The sequence below is a fragment of the Saccopteryx bilineata genome, chromosome 2, assembly GCF_036850765.1.
Source record: "Saccopteryx bilineata isolate mSacBil1 chromosome 2, mSacBil1_pri_phased_curated, whole genome shotgun sequence".
In the NCBI taxonomy this organism is placed as follows: Eukaryota; Metazoa; Chordata; class Mammalia; order Chiroptera; family Emballonuridae; genus Saccopteryx; species Saccopteryx bilineata.
The window spans coordinates 312817969-312845809 of record NC_089491.1 but is presented as its reverse complement, the minus strand read 5'-3'; the positions used below and the strand labels follow the sequence as shown (position 1 = coordinate 312845809).

The 27841-nt window shown below is 41.7% G+C and overlaps 1 protein-coding gene across 1 annotated transcript; it reads right to left on the bottom strand.

The window, feature by feature from the left end:
- Positions 1-391: 391 nt before the first annotated feature.
- On the bottom strand, positions 392-27841 carry CCT3 (chaperonin containing TCP1 subunit 3). The gene is made up of 14 exons (XM_066261825.1): positions 27685-27841; positions 22491-22552; positions 21640-21690; positions 21484-21546; positions 19844-19940; positions 15238-15355; positions 10112-10298; positions 9001-9150; positions 6205-6337; positions 5941-6022; positions 3971-4151; positions 2380-2625; positions 1979-2110; positions 392-728 (listed from the first exon to the last, which is right to left on the bottom strand). Exons 1-14 carry the CDS (start codon positions 27713-27715, stop codon positions 624-626), a joined length of 1638 nt encoding a protein of 545 aa, XP_066117922.1. The 5' UTR covers positions 27716-27841; the 3' UTR covers positions 392-623.

Genomic DNA, 27841 nt, shown 5'->3' with positions numbered 1-27841 from the left:
AAGATAGGAAGGATTCTGAAAACTCATAAACTACATATGAAAAATGGATGTTCTATGTGCTTTAAGACACATGCCTGAGCCCTAGCATAAATTGAGTGTTGTTCTACAAACAACCACAGATGGGGAAACACCTATGGTTTATCGACAGGTTCCTCCTGTTCTTTAGGTGGTGACTACAAGGTGATGCTTCTTTAAGCTTTACAGTAACATCCTTTGAACTCCAAGTCTTTCCAATCAGTATTTACTGAGAAGTCTAAAGAATACTCTTTCAAGAAGGCATAATCACTTAAATGACTGTATTCCCATTTCCCCTCCTCCCCAGTACAGGGTTCTGCTTCCTCCCTCTTTGCCCGGAGGCAGAGATATAACCAAAGATTGAAAAACACATAAGAACTGTCTCAAATGACTTAGATTTAATCATCGGAAGCAAACTAAATGGAAAGCTTACAATAGAGAAGAATTACATGTCAGTGCCTTTTGCAAACTGAACTGGGACAGAAAGGAACTGGGGCTGCCCCTCAACCTGATCCCTTCCAAACAAAGATATCCACAGTGTCCCTGGCAGTCAGGCTCAGGGAAGAGAGAGTGATGACTCTGCGTGTTGAGGTCACCTTGCCCACCACTCACTCCTGGCCAGCATCAGGGGCCCCGCCTTGCCGGCCCTGGTCATCGCCCTTCTTTTTGTGGCCTGAGACGATGTCATCAATCCGCAGCAGCAGAACTGCAGTCTAGAAGAAAACCACAGCCCCAAAGAGGTAAGCAGAGAAGGGAAGGACATTTGTTTTATTTTAGATATTAACAACTAACTCCTTCTACATAATTACCATTTTATCTGAAAGCTACCTTTTCAGAGTCTTGAATGTAAAATGTAGTTTTCCCTAATCAAGGAATGCAGCTTGTGCTTTTTTTTTTTTAATTTTATTTTTATTTTATTTATTCATTTTAGAGAGGAGAGAGAGAGGAGAGGAGAGAGAGAGAGAGAGAGAGAGAGAGACAGAAGGGGGGAGGAGCAGGAAGCATCAACTCCCATAAGTGCCTTGACCAGGCAAGCCCAGGGTTTCGAACCGGCGACCTCAACATTTCCAGGTTGACACTTTATCCACTGCGCCACCACAGGTCAGGCCAGCTTGTGCTTTTTATTTTTCATTTATATTTAAGTTAAAAAAAAAAAACTATGGATTTTAGATAGAGACAAAAAGACAGGAACATCGATCTGTTTGTGAATGTCCCCTGACCAGGGATCGAACAGGCAACCTTTTTTTTTTTCTTTTTTAAAATGTTTATTTTATTGATTTTAGAGAGAGAGGAATGGAAAGAGAGACAAAGACAGGAAATTTGATCTGTTCCTGTATGTACCCTAACCAGGGACTGAATCGGCAACCTCTGTCCTTAGGAAGACGCGCTAACCAACTGAACTATCCGGCCAGGGTGACCTTGCTCTGTTTTTTTTGGGTATTTTTCTGACGTGAGAAGCAGGAACGCAGAGACAGACTCTTGCACGCCCCTGACTGGGATCCACCTGGCATGCCCACCAGGGGGTGATGCTCTGCCCATCGGGGCTGTTGCTCTGTTGTAAATGTTGCCATTCTAGCACCTGAGACAGAGGCCACAGAGCCATCCTCAGCACCCGGGCCAACTTTGCTCCAGTAGAGCCTTGGCTACAGGAGGGGAAGAGAGAGAGAGAGAGAATGGAGAGGGGAAAGTGTGGAGAAGCAGATGGGCGCTTCTGTGTGCCCTGGCCGGGAATCGAACCTGGGACTCCTGCACGCCAGGCTGATGCTCTACCACTGAGCCAATCGGCCAGGGCTGACCTTGCTTTTTATATAAGCTAAAAGTAAGTAGAGAAATGGAATTCCCTCAGAGATCTTTGGGTTAATACTCTGCCTTCTATACCCCCTCCCTTCAAGATGGGACCAAAAGCATGGGTTTCTGGTTATCTGGGAGTAAACAGCTTAGCATATGCCTTAGGATGCCTCACCTCCACTGCTGTCTTGTATGTCTGCAGTTTCACAGCCAATGGCTCCCAGACACCCAGTTCTTTCATGTCTACCAAAGTACCTGTCTCACCATTTACACCCCAGGTCTCACAGCTCTCCTGGGTATGCTTGGCCTGTAGTTGAAACAAGCATAAACAGTTAAAGGGGGAAATACTGGGAACAAGTAATCTGGCAGGGAACATCAGTTAAAAAACTAAACCAAAAACAATGGACTGTTAAAAAGAGTAAGAGGAAATGGCAACAACAGCAAATAAAAATTAGGGGAAATATTAAGAAAACAAGCTCTAATAAAGGAGAACCTCGACAGATGTCAGCCATCTTCGTAAGCAAAACAGTTCCCCTACCCCACCAAGAGAATACTGTACCATAGAAAGAAACTCACCCGAAGGGAGGTAAGTAGACGAATGGTGCTGGCCCCACAGTTCTGGATAAGGGTACGAGGGATAACCTCTAGGGCCTGGGCAACAGCCCTGTATGGCCATTGCTCCACACCAGTCATGGCCTTGGATTTTTCTGTCAAGGCATGCGCCACAGCCATCTCACAAGCCCCGCCTCCAGGCACCAGCTGAGCGTCCAGGAGAACGTTGCGGCACACTTGCATGGCATCCTGGAGATTGCGTTCCACTTCCTTGGGAAAGCAAGCAGATAGTATGAAGCAAGTTTGATGACTCAGGGACAAATCAGAGGTATCAAAGGACTTCCTGACTGCCAAGTTCAATAAATCACCAAGGAGAGTAACTAAGAAATAAGAAAGGTCCTTGGACTACCTACTGGGCAAGGCAGATGCTATTTACCATGGACAAACTACAACTGCAAAAGGGTAGGGGGAGACAGGGACAGAAGGTGTCATAGTGAAGTTAAATTTCTTACTAGTTTTGTGCCTTTGGGTAAGTTACTTAACGTCACGGAGGAATAAAAGTAATATTTATAATTTTTTTTAGTGAGACGGGGAGGGACAGCATCAATTCTTTGTTGTGGCACTTTAGTTGTTCACTGATTGCTTTCTCATATGTGCCTTGACTGGGGGGCTACAGCAGATGGAGTAACCCCTTGCTCAAGCCAGCGACCCCGCACTTAAGCTGGCAACCTCGTAGTTTTGAACCTGGGTTCTCAGTGTCCCAGGCTGACACTCTATCCCAGGGGTCGGGAACCTTTTTGGCTGAGAGAGCCATGAACGCCCACATATTTTAAAATGTAATTCCGTGAGAGCCATACAACGATCCGTGTACGTTACACATTATCCAATAAAAATTTGGTGGTGTCCCGGAGGACAGCTGTGATTAGCTCTAGCCACCGGCAACCATGAACATGAGCGATAGGAAATGAATGGATTGTAATACATGAGAATGTTTTATATTTTTAACATTATTTTTTTTATTAAAGATTTGTCTGTGAGCCAGATGCAGCCATCAAAAGAGCCACATCTGGCTCGTGAGCCATAGGTTCCCGACCCCTGCTCTATCCACTGCGCACCACCTGGTCAGGTAATATCATTTTTTTAAAATTATTTTTTAATTTATTCATTTTAGAGAGGAGGGAGGGAAGGAGGGAGAGAGAGAGAGAGAAAAGGGGGGAGGAGCAGGAAGCATCAACTCCCATATATGCCTTGACCAGACAAGTGCAGGGTTTTGAAAGGGCAACCTCAGTGTTCCCAGGTCGACACTTTATCCACTGCGCCACCACAGGTCAGGCATATTTATCATTTTAACTTGAAAAATAAGAAAGCAATGGTTGCCAGGGGCTGGGGAATGATGAGTCACTGTTCAATACTGTCTCAGTTCTGCAGAGTTCTGGAGTTCTGTTGTACAAGAATGTAAACATGCTTAAAAAGCAAGCAGGAGAGACAGATATAAGTGGCTACAGATCAAATTAGCTACATGTAGACAACAGGGTGATTTTTTTAAGCCCTCTGGAAAAGTCAAGAAATAAAATGACCTGAAGTTCAGTCAGATATACTTCCAAGGCTGACTCACCGAGAGAATTTCTTTGCTGGCTCCCCGGAGGAGAATGGTACAGGCCTTGGGGTCTTTACACTCAGTAATAAATGTAAAGTACTCATCTCCAATTTTCTTGATTTCCAACAGGCCTGCTCCTGTCCCAACATCATCTTCTCTCAGTTCCTCTGGTCGGCTGACTATCCGGGCTCCACAGGCTCTATTAATTAGAAGATGGGGGAAAAAAAATCAGATGATTTCAGATACTTTTACTCATCTATTAGTCCTTGGGATCCATGGCTGGGGATAAGGATAAAAGTGGATTGCTAGAAACATTGTTGCCTAACTCAAGAGGTTTTGGCTGCCTGCTGAAATAGATTTTCAAACATGTATAAGTAAAATCTGCTTAAACTAATATGGCTTTATAAATAAAAGTGTGCATACCTAAGGCAACTACATACTATAACCAGGTATAATTTAATTAATTTTGTGACTACTAAAATTTGGACAAATGAGTCCTTACATATATCTAACATGTACATATTAGTGGTCATTTCTAGACAGAATTCATTCTGTTCTACTCAGATTTCAAGGCCAATAATAGGACTCTACTCAAGGTATTGCAAAGGCAAGCAAGGAAGAAGGTCAATAACTATATATGTCTGACCCAATTTTAATAAATAGGGAACTAATTTATTATTTATCACTCTTTCTCCTCACTTAATGGGCACGGAGGGTTGACTAATGTACATGCACATATGCCCAGAGCCATTTCAGAGTAAGCAAAAGTATAAAACTTGATTTGGATCTATGATATATTCTGTGATACTGTGATTTTTATAAATTAGCATTAAAAATAATTGGTTTCTAAGCACAGACATCAGTGCAGAAGTAGTGAATGTAATTTAAAGAAGCATTAATAGCAGCTTAGGAGCCAGTTAAGGAAACAGATGGTTCTGCTATATTGTGAATGACTTAAAAACAGGCTACTCTGTAATGGACTCCTACACCAAAGTAGTGATCACAGATATCTAAGTTATAAACTTCTTTTTTTTAAAAAAATTTATTTTTACAGTGACAGAGAGAGAGAGTCAGAGAGAGGAATAGACAGGGACAGACAGGAATGGAGAGAGATGAGAAGCATCAATCAATAGTTTTTCGTTGTGACACCTTAGTTGTTCATTGATTGCTTTCTCATATGTGCATTGACCGCGGGCCTTCAGCAGACTAAGTAACCCCTTGCTCGAGCCAACGACCTCGGGTCCAAGCTGGTGAGCTTTTGCTCAAACCAGATGAGCCCGCGCTCAAGCTGGCGACCTCGGAGTCTCGAACCTGGGTCCTCCGCATCCCAGTTCAATGCTCTATCCACTGCGCCACCACCCAGTCAGGCATTTTTTTTTTTTTTTATAGTTTTTGTGGGGTTTTTTGTATGTATGTATGTATGTGTGTATTTATTTTACAGAGACAGAGAGAGTCAGAGAGAGGGACGGACAGACAGGAACAGAGAGAGATGAGAAGCATCAATCATCAGTTTTTCACTGCAACACCTTAGTTGTTCATTGATTGTTTTCTCATATGTGCCTTGACCGCGGGCCTTCAGCAGACCAAGTAACCCCTTGTTCAAGCCAGCGAACTTGGGTCCAAGATGGTGAGCTTTGCTCAAACCAGATGAGCCCGCGCTCAAGCTGGTGACTTTGGGGACTCAAACCTGGGTCCTCCACATCCCAGTCTGACACTCTATTCACTGCGCCACCTCCTGGTCAGGCTAAGTATAAACTTCTTACTACTGGTTAGGAGCAGTACAGAAGAGACTCATGCAGTAGACAAGTTGTTGGACTAGATAAAGCACTTCTGAAGACAGCAGACATCTCCAACCTGTAACCAGTTTCACTGACTATATCCTATATTATTATTTTTTTTACTATATCCTATATTAATTAGACTTTTCCAATTAATGATGACAACAACACAGGGAAAGGAAGAATCTTATTTTTACCTGGCCTACTCACCTAGCAATGCGATTATTGTCTGTCTTCCGGACTCTGCGGATGGCTGTGATATTGGCTCGCATGAGGTAGTGCTGAGCTAAATCTGCAAACCCAAGAGTAGAGGTGTCAAGCTTGAATCCAGAATTGGGTTCTGAACTAGTTTTATCCTCAATATACCCTAACCATCACATGTTTATTATGTTCAGTCTATATCGACATGGGTAGGAAAAATCACCCATCCTCTTCTACCTCAAGACCAGGCTAAATAAATGAGTAGAGCCCTACCGGAGATGCCCTTTTCAGTGATGACCACATCGGGCTTCAGATGGATGATATCCTCACAGATCTGCTGGATGTATTCCTCTTCCATTTGGAGGATTCGGGTGAAATCTTCTTCTCGTGTGATCTCAATGTCAGTCTGTGTGAAGAAGAAAAGTCACTCCAATTTAAAAATCTTGGACAGGCCTGACCTGTGGCGGCGCAGTGGATAAAGCGTCGACCTGGAAATGCTGAGGTCGCCGGTTCGAAACCCTGGGCTTGCCTGGTCAAGGCACATATGGGAGTTGATGCTTCCTGCTCCTCCCCCCTTCTCTCTCTCTCTTTCTAAAAAATGAATAATAAAAAAAAAATCTTGGACAAATGAGTTCTTACACATATTTTACATGTATATACCACATCATGGTCATTTCTAGATAGAATTCATTCTATCCTACCTAGTTAGATTTCAAGGCCAATAACTAGACTCTACTAAAGATGATGCAAAGGCAAGCAAGGAGAAGGTAAATAAGTACATAAATATATGTCTGACCTAAATTTACATTTACATTTAATAAATGTAGGACTGATTTTCATATTTGTTACTCTTTCCCCCCCACTTATGGGCATGTAGGGTCAACTAAATACATGCAAATATACCCAGAGCCATTTCAGAGCAAGCAGAAGTAGAAATTAAAAAAAAAAAAATTGAGAGGAGGGGAGCACCCGCATGAGCCCCGACCAAGATCGACCGGGCAAGCCCACTAGGGGATGATGCCCTGCCCATCTGGGATCTTTGCTGCGTTGCAACCAGAGCCATTTTTTAGTGCCTGAGGCGGAGGCTATAGAGTCATCTCAGCACCTGGGGCAAACTCACTCCAGTTGAGCCATGGCTGCAGGAGGAGAGGAGAAGAAAGTAAGAGAGAAAGAGAAGGAAGGCGGGGAGGGGTAGAGAGCAGATGGGCGCTTCTCCTGTGTGCCCTGACTGGGAATCAAAGCCAGGACAGCCAACGCTGGGCCACCACTCTACCACTGAGCAACTGGCCAGGGAAGAAATAAAAAAAAATTTTTTTTAATTCACTATTTTATTTTTTTATTTATTCGTTTTAGAGAGGAGAGGGAGAGACAGAGAGAGAGAAGGGGGGAGGAGCTGGAAGCATCAACTCCCATATGTGCCTTGACCAGGCGAACCCAGGGTTTCGAACCGGCAACCTCAGCATTTCCAGGTCGACGCTTTATCCACTGCGCCACCACAGGTCAGGCAGAAATAAAAATTTGATTTGGCTCTATGATGTATTTTGATGCTGGGGTAGACTAATCTTTTTTATTATAAAATAGCATTAAAATTGTTATCTGAGTAGACATCAGTGCAAAAGTAGTGAGTGCAATATAAAGTTGCATTAATAGTTAGCTGAGGAGCAAATCAGGGTCATTCCAGCTACTATGCTCCCTCTACCCAGTCTTCTCATGTATCCCAGAAAGCACGAGTCAGAGTAATGTTAAAGCCATGACCTCACACCTCTATAAGCAGTTTAGCTCTAGTGATCATTTAGTTCAACTCCTTCATTATAAAGCAACTGCAATTCAGTTATAATTAGGAGAGTGTGTGGCCTAATCTCAACCAATCAATTCAATGTTATCTCTATCCTGTCAGTGTGCATAGTAATGTTAGGTCTGAACTCTTCCCACCAATAAATTGATTCTTATTTTCAATCCTTGTTTAATAAGTTCTAATTACTTTGTTTTATACAAGGGTAAAAGGAGCCTTGTGAGACACCTGCTCTCTGGAAATTCTTCTTTAGCACTTCAAAGCTAAATTAATTCCTGTTCTATGTTCTACTGATGCATTAGAAAATGTGGCATGGTAGTGTGGATTTGAGGCCAAACAGAGCAGGGTTCAAACCTTGATTTGGCCAGTATCACTTGTATTCCTTAACTAATTAATCAACTTCTCTAAGCTTTAGATTCTCATCTGTAAAATGAAAGTCAATACTAACCATTTTAAATTTTTTTTTTTTTAATTTTTTATTCATTTTAGAAAGGAGAGAGAAAGAGAAGGGGGGAGGAGCAGGAAGCATCAACTCCCATATGTGCCTTGACCAGGCAAGCCCAGGGTTTTGAACCGGTGACCTCAGCACTTCCAGGTCGACGCTTTATCCACTGCGCCACCACAGGTCAGGCCAATACTAACCATTTTAAAGTGTTGAAAGAATCAGAAATTACATTGCCTGGTAAAGGCACATACAACAAGCAATCAACGAACAACTAAAGTGATGCAACTACGAGTTGATACTTCTTGTTCCTCCCCTCCATTCCAACTGTTTCCTCTCTCTGTAAAATCAATAAATAAAATCTTAAAAAAAAATAAAATAAATAAATTACATATAAAGGTTGGTGAATAACACCTAACAGACATGGAATAAACATATCCATACCTTTTATTTTCCATACACATAGGTTCTTTTTTTTAAAAGATTTTATTTATTTATTTACTTAGAGACAGAGAGAGGGATAAGATAGGGACAGACAGACAAGAATGCAGAGAGATGAGAAGCATCAATCATCAGTTTCTCGTTGTGGCACCTTAGTTGTTCACTGATTGCTTTCTCATATGTGCCTTGACCGTGGCTTCAGCAGACCAAGTAACCTGTTGCTCAAGCCAGCGACCTTGGGCTCAAGCTGGTGAGCTGGGCTCAATCAAGCTGGCGACCTCAGGGTCTCAAACCTGGGTCTTCTGCATCCCAGTTCGACACTCTATCCACTGTGCCACCGCCTGGTCAGTACATAGGTTCTTACATCTTTAAAAAACAGAAGCAGAAACCTTACCTGGCTTTCTCCTTTCTTGTATTCCAGAGAAGAATCCAGCAGCACAATGCGAGGGTTCTTGATATAGCGCCGCATTCGTGGATGGGTCACATCTTTGTTAATCATGACTCCACGTAAGACACAGGAATCTTCAATGATACCCCCAGGTACCTGAGCAAAAGATACATTTTAATCCACAACCAGGAGGAGACAATTTCTTAACTCTGTTCCCATATGTTTATCTTTCCCAAAGGACCATCATTTTAGGTTTCTAAAGTATCTTTGTTGCATTAACCTCAAGAGCAAAATTCTGTTGCAATTACATTTTTCCCCCTCTAGGAAGCACATCAACCTTGGACCCTGACACCTAACATTAAGATCATCTGGGACTCACAGAAACTGAGCCACTGACAAAGATTTAATAAAGGGGCTCAGATCTCTTCTACTTCCTGAAAGATAGCTCCACAAAATTTTTGGATTGTAGCTCCATCTACTGGCCACAAGATATTAATGCTACATTCTAATCTTAAATAAGTAGAAAGATAGAATTTTTTTTTTTTGTATTTTTCCGAAGTTAGAAGCGAGGAGGCAGTCAAACAGACTCCTGCTGGCTTGCCCACCAGGGGCTGTTGCTCCACTGCAATCAGAACAATCCTCCTTGCTCCAATGGAGTGTTGGCTGCGGGAGGGAAAGAGAGAAATAGAGAAGGAGAGAGGGAAGGGTGGAGAAGCAGATGGGCGCTTCTCCTGTGTGCCCTGACTGGAAATTGAACCCGGGACTTCCACACGCTGGGCTGATGCTCTACCGCTAAGCCAACCAGGCAGAGCCAGGAGATAGAATTTAACAGTATTATTTATATCCCAACCAAGTGGCTGATGTGTTCACAAATACACAAACATGGAGAGAGCATGTAGCCCTTATAAATCTTGTGTCGGAATAGCAGTGAAGGTAATAGAATTATTTCATGGATACCTCCTTTTCTAAGTTTTTGTTTTCCAGGCAGCAAATATTCTTCTTCTGAGTTCTAACTATAAATATAGCTTGCTCTGGATTTAAACTATTTCCTCTACAATTGGGAGGACTCATTCTAGGAAACAATTTGTCTCAAAGTACTGGTTGGAAGTTTATTTACCTTTTCCACTTTTGCATATTTCTTGATGTCAATCTCCTTCCGACCATTCTCCTCAAACTGTACAGTTTTGACAGCATCCAGGGCAATGTTACAAGCCAAAGAGGACCACCGACTGATTGCTTTGGTAGTAATGGAGCTGTTGATAATGTTCAGCATTGTATCTCGGTTACTGGTGTCAACAGGGATACTGAAAAAAGAAAAATAATATGCTCAACAGGAGTCTTGGATATTTAAGGAAGTCCCTCATCTATATCGCAATGACTATAATAATGGGCCAGCAGGTAAAATTAGGGGAATCTGTTCTTTATAGGAAAGTAAAAGTGAAATCAAGTCTTTTGCCTCTTTAGCAAAATTACAACTAACCCGCCTGACTGGATAGAGCAACAACCTGGGATGCTGATGACCCAGGCTCAAAACCCCAAGGTCACCTACTTGAGCATGAAAACAGACATTACCCCATAGTTGCTGGCTTGAGCAAGGGGTCACCGGCTCAGCTGGAGCCTCCAGGTCAAGGTACCTATGAAAAGCAATCAATAAACACCAAAGTGCCACAACTACGACTTGATGCGTCTCGCCTCTCTCCCTTCCAATCTGTCTATCTCTTGCTAAAAATGATTACAACTAACTCATCCCAGCAAAGTCCCTGAGTAATTTGTTCCTGTGTCTGGTAACTGGTACTTCTTATTTCTCTCCATTCCAGTCTTCCCCTCATCCCCACCCAAAAGAGCAGGCAGTACAATACAAAGCTCACCAAATTACTAGGTACTTATGTACCAAATGACCCAGTCATATCAAAGAACAGAATGTTCTGGTTTCACTTTATTCATTATTATTATTATTATTTTTTTTTTTTTTACAGAGACAGAGAGAGAGAGATAGGGACAGATGGACAGGAACGGAGAGAGATGAGAAGCATCAGTGACCAGTTTTTCATTGTGACACCTTAGTTGTTCATTGATTGCTTTCTCATACGTGCCTTGACTGTGGGCCTTCAGCAGACCGAGTAACTCCTTGCTCGAGCCAGCGACCTTGGGTCCAAGCTGGTGAGCTTGAGGTCTCAAACCTGGGTCCTCCACATCCCAGTCTGATGCTCTATCCACTGTGCCACTGCCTGGTCAGGCTATTCATTATTTTTAAAAGATTTTTAAAATTGATTTTAGAGAAGAGCAGAGAGACAGAAAAGGGGGAAGGAGCAGAAATTGTCCATTCATAGCAGTTACTTCTATCACGTGTCTTGACAGGGCAAGCCGAGTTTTATGGTTTTTTTTTTTTTTTTTACAGAGGCAGAGATAGACAGGGACAGGCAGGAACGGAGAGAGATGAGAAGCATCAATCATCAGTTTCTCGTTGCGCGTTGCAACTTCTTAGTTGTTCATTGATTGCTTTCTCACATGTGCCTTGACCGCAGGCCTTCAGCAGACCAAGTAACCCCCTGCTGGAGCCAGCGACCTTGGGTCTAAGCTGGTGAGCTCTTTGCTCAAGCCAGATGAGCCCGTGCTCAAGCTGGCGACCTCGGGGTCTCGAACCTGGGTCCTTCTGCATCCCAGTCCGATGCTCTATCCACTGCGCCACCACCTGGTCAGGCTTGTGGTTTTTTGTTTTTTTTTTTCATTTTTTTTCTGAAGCTTGAAACGGGGAGAGACAGTCAGACAGACTCCCGCATGTGCCCGACCGGGATCCACCCGGCACGCCCACCAGGGGGCGACACTCTGCCCACCAGGGGGCGATGCTCTGCCCATCCTGGGCGTCGCCATGTTGCGACCAGAGCCACTCTAGCGCCTGAGGCAGAGGCCACAGAGCCATCCCCAGCACCCGGGCCGTCTTTGCTCCAATGGAGCCTTGGCTGTGGAGGGGAAGAGAGAGACAGAGAGGAAAGCGCGGCAGAGGGGTGGAGAAGCAAATGGGCGCTTCTCCTGTGTGCCCTGGCCGGGAATCGAACCCGGGTCCTCCGCACGCTAGGTCGACGCTCTACCGCTGTGTGTTTGTTTTTTGAGAGGAGGGAAGATAGACAGACTTCCATCTCCTACATGTGCCTCAACCAGGATCCACCCAGCAATCCCCATCCAGGCCCAATGCTCAGACCAACCAAGCTATCCTCAGCACCTGGGCTGATGCTCAAACCAATACAGCTACTGGCTGTGAGAGGGGAAAAGAGAAAAAGAAGAGGGAGAGAAAGGGGAAAAGAAGCAGATGGCTGCTTCTCATGTGTGCCCTGATTGTGGATGAAACCAGGGATGTCTGCAAGCTAGGCTGACACTCCATCCACTGAACCAACTGGCCAGGGCCAAAACGGGGGTTTTGAACTGGATATTTCAGCATTCTAAGTCAAGGCCCTATCCACTGCACCACCACAGGTCAGGAAAGTTTTACTTTAAAAAAAAAAAAAAAAAATTTTTTTTTTTTAAGAGAGAGAGTGAGTGAGAGAGAGGGATAGACAGGGACAGACAGACAGGAACGGAGAGAGATGATGAGAAGCATCAATCATTAGTTTTTCGTTGTGACACCTTAGTTGTTTATTGATTGCCTTCTCATATGTGCCTTGACTGTGGGGCTACAGCAGACCGAGTAACCCCTTGCTCAAGCCAGCAACCTTGGTGATTTCTGCTCAAACCCGATGAGCCTGTGCTCAAGCTGGCAACCTCAGGGTCTCGAACCTGGGTCCTCCGCATCCCAGTCAACGCTCTATCCATTGCTCCACTGCCTGGTCAGGTAAAACAAATTTTTTTATCAAAAAAATTTTGCATTCTGCCTGTTAGGATTTAACTAACATTCCCTTAAGTTAAAAGTCATGCATTTCTATATTCATTACCCTGTTTGCCCTTAGCAAACAGAGACTAATAATAAGTTCTTCAATTACTATGAGATTCAAATAGCATTTTCAGTCCCAGTTATTATTTTTTTTAACTTTTACTTATTTTATTTATTTTTATGACAAAGACAGAGTGAGGGACAGATAGGGAAAGACAGATAGTAAGGAGAGAGATGAGAAGCATCAATTCTTCATTGTGGCACCTTAGTTGTTCAATGATTGCTTTCTCATATGCACCTTGACCAGGGGGCTAGCAGAGTGTGTGACCCCTTGCTCAAGCCAGTGACTATGGGGTTTTGAACCTGGGTCTTTTGCGTCCAAGTCCAATGCTCTATCCACTGTGCCATTGCCTGGTCAGGCTTAACTTTTATTTATTGATTTTAGTGAAAGAGAGGAAAGGAGAAAGAGAAAGCGAGTGAGCAAGAGTGACAGGAACATCGATCTGTTCCTGTATATGCCCTGACTATGGATCAAACCAGCCACCTCTGTGCTTTGGGATGATGCTCTAACCAACTGAGCTATCCAGCCAGGGCAAGTAGCCTACAGTTTTTCATTAAAATAAAAAAGACTGGGACTGGCCTGACCTGTGGTGGTGCAGTGGATAAAGCATCAACCTGGAACACTGAGGTCGCTGGTTTGAAACCCTGGGCTTGCCTGGTCAAGGCATATGTGAGTCTTGATGCTTCCTGCTCTCTCCCCTCTTCTCTCTTTCCTAAAATGAATTAAAAAAAAAAAAAAAAAAAAAAAAAGACTGGGACTTGAGCCCTGGCTGGACAGCTCAGTTGGTTAGAAAATCGTCCCAAAGTGCAGATTGGTCCCTGGTCAGAGCACATACAGGAACAGATGTTCCTGTCTCTCTTACTCTCTCCCTTTCTCTCTCTAAAACAATCAATAAAATAGACCAAAAAACCCCAAACCTGCCCTGGCTAGTTGGCTCAGCGATAGAGCGACTAGAGCGTCGGCCCAGTGTGTAGAAGTCGTGGGTTCAATTCCAGGTCAGGGAACACAGGAGAAGCGACCGTCTGCTTCTCCACTCCTCCTCCTCCCCTTTTCTCTCTGACTCTCACACTTTCCTGCAGCCATGGCTTAAATGGTTTGAGCAGGTTGGCCCCGGGCACTGAGAATGGCTCCATGGTCTCACTTCAGGTGCTGGAGTGGCTTGTTTGCCGAGCAACACAACAGCAGCTCCAAATAGGCAGAGCATTGCCCTGTACAGGGCTTGCCAGGTAGATCCCGGTCAGGGTGCTTGCAGAAGACTGTCTCTCTGCCTCCCTGCCTCTCACTTAATTAAAAAACAACAACAACAACAACAGACCTGTTGGCCACCATCTTTCACAGTGCTTTATTAGGGTACTGTACTGGCTAAATTAGTTATAAATGTACATATGGTAGGACAGTTTAAATCCTGAATAATTACATTTATTATTATTTTTTTATTTAATTTTTTTTACAGAGACACGAGTCAGAGACGGATAGACAGGGATAGACAGACAGGAACGGAGAGATGAGAAGCATCAATCATTAGTTTTTCATTGCGCATTGCGACACCTTAGTTGTTCATTGATTGCTTTCTCATACGTGCCTTGACTGCGGGCCTTCAGCAAGCCAGGTAACCCCTTGCTCAAGCCAGTGACCTTGGGCTCAAGCTGGTGACCTCGGGGTCTCAAACCTGGGTCTTCCGCGCCTGGCCTGTGGTGGCGCAGTGGATAAAGCGTCGACCTGGAAATGCTGAGGTCGCCGGTTCGAAACCCTGGGCTTGCCTGGTCAAGGCACATATGGGAGTTGATGCTTCCAGCTCCTCCCCCCTTCTCTCTCTCTGTCTCTCACTGTCTCTCTCTCTCTCTCTCTCTCCTCTCTAAAAAAAACAAACAAACAAAAAAAAACAACCTGGGTCTTCCGCATCCCAGTCCAACACTGTGCCACCGCCCGGTCAGGCATAATTACATTTATTTAACTCCTTAACTTTTCTCCACAAGAATCAAAGCTCTTAGAAGGTAGGTCTATTTTACTTACTACACATTTCCCATTGCAGTGCTTAACATGGAAACCAGAAGATAGCAAGTAATCAAAATGTTATAATTAAACCTAGCTGCTTTTGTGTGCTTTGTATCCTTTACCATTTTCTAAAACTCTTTATTTCCCTTACCCCTTTCTTCCTTATGTGCTCTCCTTTCTTTCTCCTTCTCACAACATGATACAAACGAGTGCAAGCCACTGCGTGTGATATATTGGGACTCCCTGCATCTGCCTAAGAACAGGTCACTCTACCAGGCCTCCCATATTTGATACTACCCATTTTTGGCCCTCCCCTCAATACCTGATTTTCTTAAGGGTACTGATCATATCATCCAATGCCTTTCGGTAAGCACTGATCACCACCGTCGGGTGCATCTGCTGTTCTAGGAAGTGCTCAGCCACGGAGAGCATCTCCCCTGCTGAAAAAGGATACAAACACCATGTTTTAAAAATTGCCTGGATATAAATGCAACTTCATTAATGCTTCTAGAGATATCTTACCTTTCTTCCTAAAATAGGCTATTTGGCTATTAATATTATTCCAAATTTTACACTTTGTAGAAGACAATTCATAAACTAACTTCATATATGTTTTAAAATCTTTTTTTTAAAAAATTCGTTTTAGAGAGGAGAGGGAGAGACAGAGAGAGAAAAGGGGGGGGGGAGGAGCTGGAAGCATCAACTCCCATATGTGCCTTGACCAGGCAAGCCCAGGGTTTCGAACCAGCGACCTCAGCGTTTCCAGGTCTACGCTTTATCCACTGTGCCACCACAGATCAGGCCAACTTCATATATGTCTTAAGTGATCAAAGATTGATCCTAGAGTTTGTTACTTATTCTCTTCATCTAACTAAATAGTTGTTACACCAGTGTAACAAACAAAAGGAAAATATTTTTCCAAAGACTCTAAAACAGAAAAAAAAAGAACAGAAAATTGACTAATCTGAACACCTAGGATGCAAATAGCTGGTACTAAAAACAAAAACAAAACACAAAAACCTTATACCTGAAAAAATACCCACAGAAATACAGTGTGTATGTGAAATCATGGTGCACTTTTTATTTTTATTTATTATTATTATTTTTTTTTATAGAGAGAGAGTCAGAGAGAGGGATAGACAGGGACAGACAGGAACGGAGAGATGAGAAGCATCAATCATTAGTTTTTCGTTGCGCATTGCGACACCTTAGTTGTTCATTGATTGCTTTCGCATATGTGCCTCGACTGCAGGCCTTCAGCAGACCAAGTAACCCTTTGCTCTTTGCTCGAGCCAGCGACCTTGGGTCCAAGCTGGTGAGCTTTAGCTCAAACCAGATGAGCCTGCACTCAAGCTGGTAACCTTGGGGTCTTGAACCTGGGTCCTTGGCATCCCAGTCTGATGCTCTATCCACTGCGCCACTGCCTGGTCAGGCATGGTGCACTTTTGACTGGCCACAGGAAAGCAACAAAAGATGATAGAAAAGTGAAATCTGCACCAAATAAAAGGAAAATCCTCCCAGTTTCTGTAGGATGATGTAGCAGCATGCACAGAGGGTGACGTAACACCATGTATAAAGCAGAGAAGCCCACAGCCATGCCAGTCAAGATGTGGACGGTACAGAGGAAAGTTCAGTGTGTTCTGTGGCTTGCTAAATTAGAATCTGTGACCAAAGTGTAAGTGAATATCGGCGCGTTTAAAACGAAGCACCACCACATAGGAATAACATTACTCAGTGGGATAAGCAGTTGAAGGAAACCGGCAGTTTGGTGGAGAAACCCCGTTCTGGTAGGCCATCAGTCAGTGACGAGGCTATATGGGATAGCTACCTAAGGAGCCCTAAAAAATCTGTGTGTGAGCCCACATCAAACTGCACTGAATAGGTATGAAACTGGGAGAGTTTTCCTTTTATTTGGTGCAGATTTCACATTTCTATTGTCTTTTGTTGCTTTCCTGTGACCGGTCAAAAGTGCACCATGAGTTTACGGACACACTGTATACAAATATTATGAGCTGCTTCTCCTATGTGCTTCGATCTGGCAAGCCTGGGGTTTTGAAACGACCTCAGCATTCCAGATCAGGCGCCACCACAGATCAGGCACAGGCACTAATTTTTAAAACTTACACCAAGTACATATCTATTCTCCTTGTTATGTGCTCAAAGGTTTGAATTCAACACTTGTTATCAATTCCTAACTGATCACTGGTGCGTGTGTGTGTGTATTTTTTTTTTAGAGACAGAGAGAGGGACAGACAGACAGGAACGGAGAGAGATGAGACGCATCATTAGTGTTTTGTTGCGACACCTTAGTTGTTCATTGATTGCTTTCTCATATGTGCCTTGACCGTGGGGCTACAGCAGACCGAGTAACCCCTTGCTCAATCCAGCAACCTTGGGTCTAAGCTGGTGAGCTTTGCTCAAACCAGATGAGCCAGTGCTCAAGCTGGCGACCTTGGGGTCTCAAACCTGGGTCCTCTGCATCCCAGTCTGACGCTCTATCCACTGCATCACAGCCTGGTCAGGCTATATGGCTTGTTAAAAACAACAGAGTGGTGGTTACAGGGGGGCGTACAAAGAAAACCAGATAGATGATGATGGAAGACAATTTGACTTTGGGTGATGGGTATGCAACATAATCAAATGTCAAAATAACCTGGAGATGTTTTCTCTGAACATATGTACCCTGATTTATCAATGTCACCCATTAAAATTAATAAAAAATAATTAAAAGGGAAAACAAAAAACAAAAACAACAACAGTAACAGAAGAAAGATGTCTATATTGATGGCAAAACTGTTTTCCTTCTAAAACAGGGGTTTCAAGGCCGCATGCGGTCCGCCGAACAATTTTGTGCGGCCCGCAGACTAATCCGTGAAGTTCAAAATATTTTGGATAAAATTAAAGTAAGCCCGAGGATTAGTCTGCGGGCCGCACAAAATTGTTCGGTGGGCCGCGAGTTTGAGAACCCTGTTCTAAAAGTAACCTACATCTGAGATACCTAGATTCACTGATACTTAACCTTCCTATATCTCCAGGAGATTCAACTAAAATTATCAGCTAGAAAATTCTGTCTGATACCTGAAGCTCATCTTCTACCCAAAAAGGTGAGAAAGCATCTGAAGTCTTTCTTCCCTGTTTCATCCTCCAAGGTACAGAATTGGTGATATGTAATTCTTTTTTTTTAAATTAATTTTATTTATTCATTTTAGAGAAGAGAGACAGAGAGAGGGAAGAGGGGAGGAGCAGGAAGCATCAATTCTCATATGTTCCTTGACCGGGCAAGCCCAGGGTTTTGAACCAGCGACCTCAGCATTCCAGGTTGAGGCTTGATCCACTGCGCCACCACAGGTCAAGCCGGTGATATGTAATTCTTAAAAGAAATAAATCTAAAGATGTGACTGGTTGGTGGTGACACAAGTCAATATCCCACCCAACCCACCATTCTCAAAATGCAGTACATGAAGATATTCTAGAATAATTTAAAATGTCATTTTTTAAAAAGTCCATATAATTTTGTTCTAAGGACTTTTTCAGGCATGTGAGCCAACACTATTAACTGGCATCTCTAAAATATAGTTCTCATTTCCTAACAATGTGTCACTGCAATCATTAAAAAAAAATAAATGTTTGTCATAAAAATCTCACCAATTTAAAATTTATACGACAAATAGAAGCAACATGCTTTATGATTCTATAAGTGGAAAGTTTAATCATTAAAACTGAAAACAGGCCTGACCGGTGGTGGTGCAGTGGGTAAAGCATTGACCCGGAATGTTAAGGTCGCTGGTACAAAACCCCGGGCTTGCCTAGTCAAGGAACATATGGGTGTTGATGCTTTCTGCTCCTCCCCCTTTCCTCTGTCTGTCTCTGTCTCCTCTCTCTAAAATGAATATATAAATCTAAAAAAAAAAGTTGATAAAAAAAATAAATAACTCTGAAATAAGACTCTCTTTTGAGTTACCCAATGAATACAGTCCCAGATCAGGTTGAACAAGACAAACAACATTCTGCCTCGTTTTAGCTCTCACTGTAAATAAGTATCACATATGAGAAGCAATCAATGAGTACACAACTACATGGGATAACAAGGTAATGCTTTTCTCCTTCTCAATCAGTGGAAAGTTAAAAGAAAAAAAAAAGCTCTTAAGTATAGCTCTAAAGTGCCGTCTAGTTTTTAAATACAAGAAGGCTGTAATGTGCCTTACAGAAAAAAATACATTAGCTTTGTTTAGGCATGAGTTATAGTCAATGGCCATAAGTTCAATGCTAATAATTCAATAATATTAGATAAAATGTCTTTAAAACAAAAAACACATAAAATAAAGTAAAATATATTTATCAGTTGATGCATGTGCACCAGAGGCTCACAGGAACTTAATCCCGTGTCTTTCCTAGGAGTGGTTTAAATTTATTCAGTTTGTGGTGACTTTATAAGAACATAACTTACTATGACTAATGAGAACTATTTTATTCATCCAGATTTACATAGCTCATCTTGCACTATTGATGAATATTTTATACTCAAAAGGAGGGAATACATAAGTAATTAGCAACAAGTTACTCAAGTATTTATAGTTAGTAGATTGGCAACAATTTCCTTCTTTTTCTTTTTCTTTTTTTTTTAATAATTTTTTTTCTTTTTTTATTTATTCATTTTTAGAGGAGAGAGAGAGGAGAGAGAGAGAGAGAGAGAGAAAGAGAGAGAGAGAGAAGGGGGGAGGAGCTGGAAGCATCAACTCCCATATGTGCCTTGACCAGGCAAGCCCAGGGTTTCGAACCGGTGACCTCAGTATTTCCAGGTCGACGCTTTATCCACTGCGCTACCACAGGTTAGGCAACAATTTCCTTCTTAAAATACTATGTTACTTCTGGCAAAAAAACCTTGTTTCAATCCAATTTTCTTTACCAACCCTCCACTGTCTGCTTACCAAGAATAATTACTGATGTGGTACCATCTCCAACCTCTTCATCCTGTGTCCGACTAATTTCAATCATGGACTTAGCTGCTGGATGCTGAACTTGAATCTGAAAAAAAAAAGTAGACTGCCACTAGAATCAATAGTACTCAAACACCTTTTAATCCATTCTGCTTGGCCGAAACTCTTAAGCTTCTTGCTTCCATACTTACTCCTTTTTCCTGTTTTCCCACAGCTTGAAAGATTAAAAGCGGCCACCAAAAGGATTCCAACTAAACCACCTTTCCAAGTTCCTTTTCTTTTTGGGAAAAATGTATTATGCCATCTGAACTATTAAAGTTTTTTGAGAATAGAACAATATCTTTTAGCTTATTTTCTGGGAGCACAACTGTCCTGGTTGAATTATGTCTTCCAAAAGGACGAAAACAAATTAAGATGAGGTCATACGAATATTAATGTAGACTCTAAATCCAACCACTGGTGTCCTTATAATGAGACACAGGAGAATGTCATATGAAAACTGAAGAGGATATTGAATTTACAAGCCAAGCAATATCAAGGATGTAGTCAAGTCAACCATCAGAAGCTAGAAGAGCTTTGGGTGATGGGCACAATCAACAGTTCAAATGCTATAGTATAGAGATGTCCACCTAAAACCTATGTACTTTTTTTTTTCTTTTTCTTTTTTTTTTACAGGGAGAGTGTCAGAGAGAGGGATAGATAGGAACAGACAGGAACGGAGAGAGATGAGAAGCATCAATCATTAGTTTTTTGTTGCAACACCTTAGTTGTTCATTGATGCCTTCTCATATGTACCTTGACCATGGGCCTTCAGCAGATCGAGTACCCCTTGCTCGAGCCAGCGACCTTGGGTCCAAGCTGGTAAGCTTTGCTCAAACCAGATGAGCCCACGCTCAAGCTGGTGACCTCAGGGTCTCGAATTTGGGTCCTCCGCATCCCAGTCCAATGCTCTATCCACTGCGCCACCGCCTGGTCAGGCAACCTATGTACTCTTATTGATCAATGTCACCCCATTAAATTTCTAAGTTAAAAAAAGAGAGGTGAGGCTCTGGCTGGTTGGCTCAGTGGTAGAGCATTGGCCTGGCGCGCAGGAGTACTGGGTTCGATTCCCGGCCAGGGCACACAGGAGGGCCCATCTGCTTCTCCACCCCTCCCCCTCTCCTTCCTCTCTGTCTCTCTCTTCCCCTCCCACAGCCAAGGCTCCACTGGAGCAAAGTTTGCCCGGGCACTGAGGATGGCTCTGTGGCCTCTGCCTCAGACGCTAGAATGGCTCTGATTGCGGCAGAGCATCGCCCCCTGGTGGGCGTGCTGGGTGGATCCTGGTCGGGCGCATGCGGGAGTCTGTCTGACTGCCTCCCCGTTTCCAATTTCAGGGAAAAACAAAAATAAAATAAAAAATAAATAAATAAAAATTAAAAAAAAAAAAAAAAAGAGGCAAAAACAGATTCTTCCCAAGAGCCTTAAGAAGAAATGTGACATCCTGATTTCAGATTTCTAGCCTCCAGTCTATGAAAGAATTTCTGTTGTTTAGTCACATAGTTTGTAACAATTTGTTCCAACAGCCTAAGAAACTAATCATCATCTACATATATCTTTATGAATACTTTATAAAGCATAATGAAAAATCACACCTCTCGAAGAATGGCATTGCCATCATTAGTCATCACAACACCTCCCATTGGGTCCAAAAGCATCTAGGACAAAAGAAAAAGTTATGTATTTCAATGTTCCAGGTAACAAAAAGAAAAAATCTGTAGTCAGAAAGTTTTAGTAAGGAATAAGCCTACCTTCATCATGGACTTGGGTCCCAAACATGTTCGGATGATATCTGCAATAGTCTATTGGGAATTAAAAAAAAAAGGCAGCAGGTAAGCACAAATCCGAGGAAAATGTGTAGAAAAAGGGATATCAGTAACCCAGAAGAGCCAGTGTTTTAACAATGTCATCTCTAAAGCAGAGTTGGCAGGCTTTTTTTTTTTTTTTTTTTTTTTTTATTGCCCCGACCAGGGATCAAACTGGCAACCTCTGGCCAGGGCAGCAGCCTCTTTAGATATAGCATGCTGTGTGGTTACATTCTGTTTTTTGTTCTCCCCTTTGGGAATGAATGCTTTCAGGGTGGATGTAGAAAGAAATGCCTTTTCACAAGAAAAATGGGGACATGCCTTCCAGAACTTTAGGTTCCTAATAGTTCAGATAAATAGAAATCCATGTCTTAGTACTTCTTTCCATGACAGTGGCTTCCACACCACACTAAATCAGATGTAGCACTATTTCATTCAAAAGATATTGAATACCTATCCAGAATCTACAGTGGCACTAGGACTACAAAAGAAATTTAATAAATAAAAGGGGGGAGGATTAACATAGTCCTTCCTTTGAAGTAACTCAGTCTAATATGGGAGACAAACACAAATAGAATATAAAGCAATAAACATCAACAGAATTATGCATAAGTTAATGTGAGAAAGCTATTAGGCCTAATTCAGAGAGGGAGGGCCTCCTTTTCCCTATCATTGTCAATAAAATGTCCTAAAAGGGAAGTCAACTTTCCCTCTGCCTAACTGCATATACAGATAGCTAATACAGAAGGCAGATAGAGGAAAATCTACTACTTTAAATAACTTCAAAGATATGCTACCTTGGCGGCATTGATGTTTCCAGATTGAACTTTTCTTCCAGATTCACGCTTTGTGTTCTGGCCTAAAATAGGTAAAAACAAAAGACAACTCAGGACTGTCCTATTGTATATAAGCTATTTATTCTTCAACCTTTGAAAATAAACAACACAGGTCTCATGGGTGTATACATCGATGAAATGTATACATTGATACATTGATAATGTGTATACATTATCAAAAGTGGACAACTTTAAATAGGTACAGCTTGTTTTGTCAATTATACCTCAAAAAACATAAAATTATGTACTTAAAGCTACTTATTTTCTTCAACCCCTGGTATACTAAGAAACAATCCATAATGCTTCAACTTTGGAATCCTGGTCATCATGTTCCCTTTAACCTAATACTCATGGATTTATAGCAAGGAATCATACCTGATATTCATGAATGCAGCTTAGCAAGAAAGTGAAATCCCTGAGATTATATGACAAAATGGGAGATACTGCATTTTGTCTGGGAAAAGGATCTACAGCTCTCATTGGATTCTTAAAAGGGCTGGTGACTATAAAAAAGCACCAATCACTGTTTTATGTAAAAAGAGCATTTTGGAGTTCCTATTTTCCTACTTGGATAAGGAGAACCAAACTCCTTTTTTTAAAAAAAGCTTTTTAATTTTATTTATTTATTTATTTAGTGACACAGAGAGTCAGAAAGAGGGACAGACAGGAACGGAGAGAGATGAGAAGCATCAATTCTTTGTTGCAGCACCTTAGTTGTTCATTGATTGCTTCCCATATGTGCCTTGACGGGGGGGGGGGGGGGGGGGGGGGCTACAGCAGACTGAATGACCCTTTGCTCAAGCCAGATGAGCCCACGCTCAAGCTGGTGACCTCGGGGTCTCAAACTTGGGTCCCCCACATCCCAGTCCAATGCGCTATCCTGGTGTTTCCCAACGTGGGGCCCACGCCCCACAGGGGGGGCAATTCGATAGTTAAGGGGGGCAATTTGAAAATGGACTCAACACGACTTTAACTCTTTCACCTCGGGCCATTTAAATGCAATGCTAGATATCAGTGCCAAATTTAACAAAAAATGCAATTCTTAAATAATTGCGGTAAATAATTATTAAGTATAATTTCATTTGACGAGACCAAAATATCAACTGGGTGATTGGCGTCGTCAAGTAAACTTCGTCCTGGGTTCACCTCGAAGCGTGCTGTCTGCTGCGGGGAACCCTGGACGTTTTAAAAACTCGCTAAACAACGCAGTTATTCTCACCTAATTGGCCCATCGCAACTTCTGTTGTGTTTCACATCATTTAGTTGGTGTTAATTTGAAATAAGTGTCAGTCAAAACTTTTGTAAAAGCTCATTGATTTAATAAATATACATATATATATAGTATAGATATAATTGGTAAGTATTTTATTTTTATCAATATTAAACTCTTTATTAAGTACTTCTTGCATCGGGGCTAGAAAGCACTAATATTTTATAAATATTATTGGGGCTATAATAGTGCATGCACAACAATTTTAATTTTAGAAGCGTAACTTTCCAGAAAATTTTGTCAAGTGGAAAAAATGTAGATACCTTTTGATTTGCGGTGGTAGTGTAGTAAATGTGTTATATACATTTAAATAAATATGAATTTTTAGTATACGTTTACTCTGTCACATTGAATATATTTTAACACATATTTTAATATTAGTTTTTAATTGATCTTATTTTTATTTCTTATAGCCCATAGTAAAATGAGTGGTGCAAGCAAGAAAAAAACTCGTCAATATTCGGAGGAATATTTAAAATTTGGGTTCATACCCGCTGTTCACGATGAGCGGATTCCTTTTTGTCTTTTATGCCAGCAATGCTTGACCAACGAATCAATGAAACGAGGTCGTCTTGAGGCGCATTTGAAGGCGAAACATAGTGCTCATATTAATTCAGATTTGAGTTACTTTAAAACTTTAAAGAAAAATTTTGAAAAAAGAACATTAAAGTCTCTATTTACTGCTCATACTTCAACTAATAATCGTGTTCTTGAGGCTAGTTATCAAATTTCTTTATTCATCGCTAAAACTGGAGAAAATCACACTATAGGAGAGAATTTAATAAAACCGTCAATATCAGCATTTCTTAAAACGGTTCTTGAAAAAGATGTAAAAGCTATGCCACTCAGTGACAATACTGTTAGCAGAAGAATAGATGAAATGAGTGAGGATATTGAAAAACTTATTGAAAAGCTGAAAACAAGAAAATTCTTGCAAATGGATGAATCAACTTTGAGAGACAGTGAGGCAGTATTGATAACTTACGTAAGATATATTGATAAAGGACATTTTGCTGAAGAAATGTTGTTATGTAAAAAATTAGAAAGCACCACTACCTCCAAAGATATATATATATAATAAGCTAAAAAACTACTTAGATGTCAATGATATGCCAATGAAAAATATAACATCTTGTGCTGCAGATGGTGCTCCCAATATGATGGGCAAGAAAAATGGCTGCTTAAAATTGATGAAAGATGCGAATCCAGAAATGATTCTTGTGCATTGTGTTATTCATTGGGAAAACTTGGTAGCTAAAAACATCTCGCCTGTTCTGAATGAAGTATTACATACAGTAATAAAGTGTGTTAATGCTATTAAAGCTAGTGCCAAATGTGAGCGTCTTTTCAAGCTATTTTGTGAAGAACAAAATGAAGGCCATGTGAGACTTTTACTTCATACTGAAGTAAGATGGCTATCTAAAGGAAAGTGTTTGAAAAGATTTATGGAACTGTTTGATGCTCTTAGTGATTTTTTAAGCGACAAACCTGAAATGAAGTATCTGTTAACAATAGATGGTAAAGCATTTGTGAGTTATTTAGCCGATATCTTTGAAAAACTAAATATATTAAATAAGCAACTTCAAGGAACAAATAAAACTTTTGTCGATGCAAAAGCAAAGATATTTGGTTTCATTACCAATATTGAGGTATGTCAGAAAAAGATTAACATCAAAAACTTTAAACAGTTTCATTGGCTCCAAAAACGTGAAGTAACTGATACCGCTTTACTTGTTATTGTCAATCATTTGAATATTCTATCGGCTGATTTAAAAGAAAGATTTTCTGATTTAAAACAAATTGATTTCCCAACATGGATGATGCAGCCAATGTTAGTGGATTTGTCTGATATATCAAATATGCAGTATCAAGAAGAACTCGCAGAATTGCAAAATGATGAGTCAGTTAAAGCTTTATTTAATATCAAAGGAGTGATGGCATGGCTTTGTGAGGAAACAAATCAAATACCCAAATTCAACCAAATGTGCAAGAAAACTATTGCTACCGTTTCCATCTTCATTTTTAGCTGAATGTGGATTTAGTGCTGTAAATGATTTACTGGTAAAAAAAAGAAATCGGCTGGGTATAACACAACGTGGAGACTTGAGACTAAAGCTAACCAAATTGGAACCTAATATAAAATCTCTGTGCAGCAAGCATCAAGCGCAAGGATCACACTAAATTAAAATAATAAATTAATATAGAAAAATCTGTATTAAAATTATTTGGAATTTAAATTTGTTTTTCATTATATGTTTTGAAATTTTACTTACTGTGTTTTGTTAACAATTTCATAGTGATTTCTTCCTAGAACCTATCATTTATGTTTATTAAGTGAACAAATCAATTTTTTAATGTTAAAAATTATGTATGTTACATAGGGGGGGACATAAAAATTTTAGAAAGGTTAAGGTGGGGCATGGCACAAAAAAGGCTGGGAAACACTGCTCTATCCACTGCGCCACCGCCCGGTCAGGTAAACCAAACTCTTCATAATCATTGACAGTGCCCCCCACTGTATACTGTGGAACAGGAACACACTCTTCAGAAGTGTCCCAGTTTGCAGATACAGTCACTCCTTGCTTGGATATAATAATGTATCAGTAAGGGCTGTGTACATATTTTTACAGGACACCCAATCAGTTACAGCCACTAATGCCAGGGATTAATGCAGACCTCAAAAAGCCTTCACAATGCACCACTTACCCCTGGGCCCTCTCAATGGAGACAAATCAGTGGTTATAACCAAACCAACATATATTCATTCCCCTCCTCTCTTCAAATTATACATTCCCAACAATCTAAACCTGTAAAAATTTAAATCCAATACCATCTAAACATTCCAATTCTCAGGATCTAGTTATTTCAGGCAGTGGCAAGTAGAAACATGCATGACCCTTTCTGATGGATTCATCAGAAAGAATAGGTTTTATTCTAGGTTAGCCATTCTTTTTCTGAAAAGTTATCTTCCAGGTATAAAGAAAGAGATAAAAATATCTGAGCAGCATTCAATATACAGAGAATGGCAAGCAAGGGAAACGGCTAGCTGGCCATCTTGGGTGGTCTTGCAAATGTCATATCCAAGTTACACACAGAATTGAAACACATCTATGGAAGACAATAAATCAGGTCCTTATTGGTCAGAAATAAATTTAGGATGCTCCTGAAGGGTAAAGAGAACCAGTCAAAAAAATCTGGGCAAACTCAAGCTGGTCAGTGGGAATGATTACAGCGCAGATACCGAGGGAGTAACTGCCACCCACCGCAGACCAGCGAAGAAAGCAGTTACTTCAGGTACGGGGGCGGGGGGGGGGGGCGGGGGGGGCTGCTTAGCGGAAATTCAAGAGGGCTATTACTGAAAACTAACCACTTGCCTGTTTGCTAGACAGACGCCCTTTTAAGCAGTTTACCAACTTATTCATTTAATTCTCATGATTCTACGAGGAAATACTGTTAACCTCAATGATATCGATGGGAGAACTCAAGTCAAGCAATTTGGCCGAGGCCACACCGGCTATTAAGGGATGGACCAAGATTGTAAAGCGAGGGCAAACTGGAGAAACATTTACTCATTCACTTACACACTGAAAATCACGTTAGGAAGGGTACAGAGGGTGAAGAACGAAGGCCTAGTGGGAAGGAGCTTCCTGAGGCGAGTAGCCGTAAAGAAGAGGTTCGGCAATGGGAAGGTCTATTTGCGTTTGCGAAAACGGGAAAAGGCGCTATGGGATGACAGGAAGCTGGAGACAAGAGATCCCCAAATGAGAAGAATGATTGTTAAGACTCATGGCCGGACCACAGAGGGACTGGGCTGTGGCAAATCTCAAAAGTGTGGACCGAGGGAGGAAAAAAGGGGGTCCATCCCGCGGTTTTCCCACAACTCACTGAGCACGAGGACGGGACGCTGGCCTATCATGGCGATGCGATGCAGAACCCGACACCCACAGCTGAGGGAAGAGAAAGAAGCTTCCGGAGGGAGAATCGTAGAAAAGCCCAGAAAACGTTGCCTCCTCAGGGCTTACACCTAAACCCGCTACCCTCC

Coding starts and splice junctions, on each gene's coding strand:
- CCT3 (XM_066261825.1), bottom strand. CDS start 27,715: ATGATAGGCCAGCGTCCCGTCCTCGTGCTCA. Junction 22,553..27,684: donor GCGTCCCGTCCTCGTGCTCA/GTGAGTTGTGGG, acceptor TACCTATTTTAG/GCCAGAACACAAAGCGTGAA. Junction 729..1,978: donor CATACAAGACAGCAGTGGAG/GTGAGGCATCCT, acceptor GTTTTCTTCTAG/ACTGCAGTTCTGCTGCTGCG.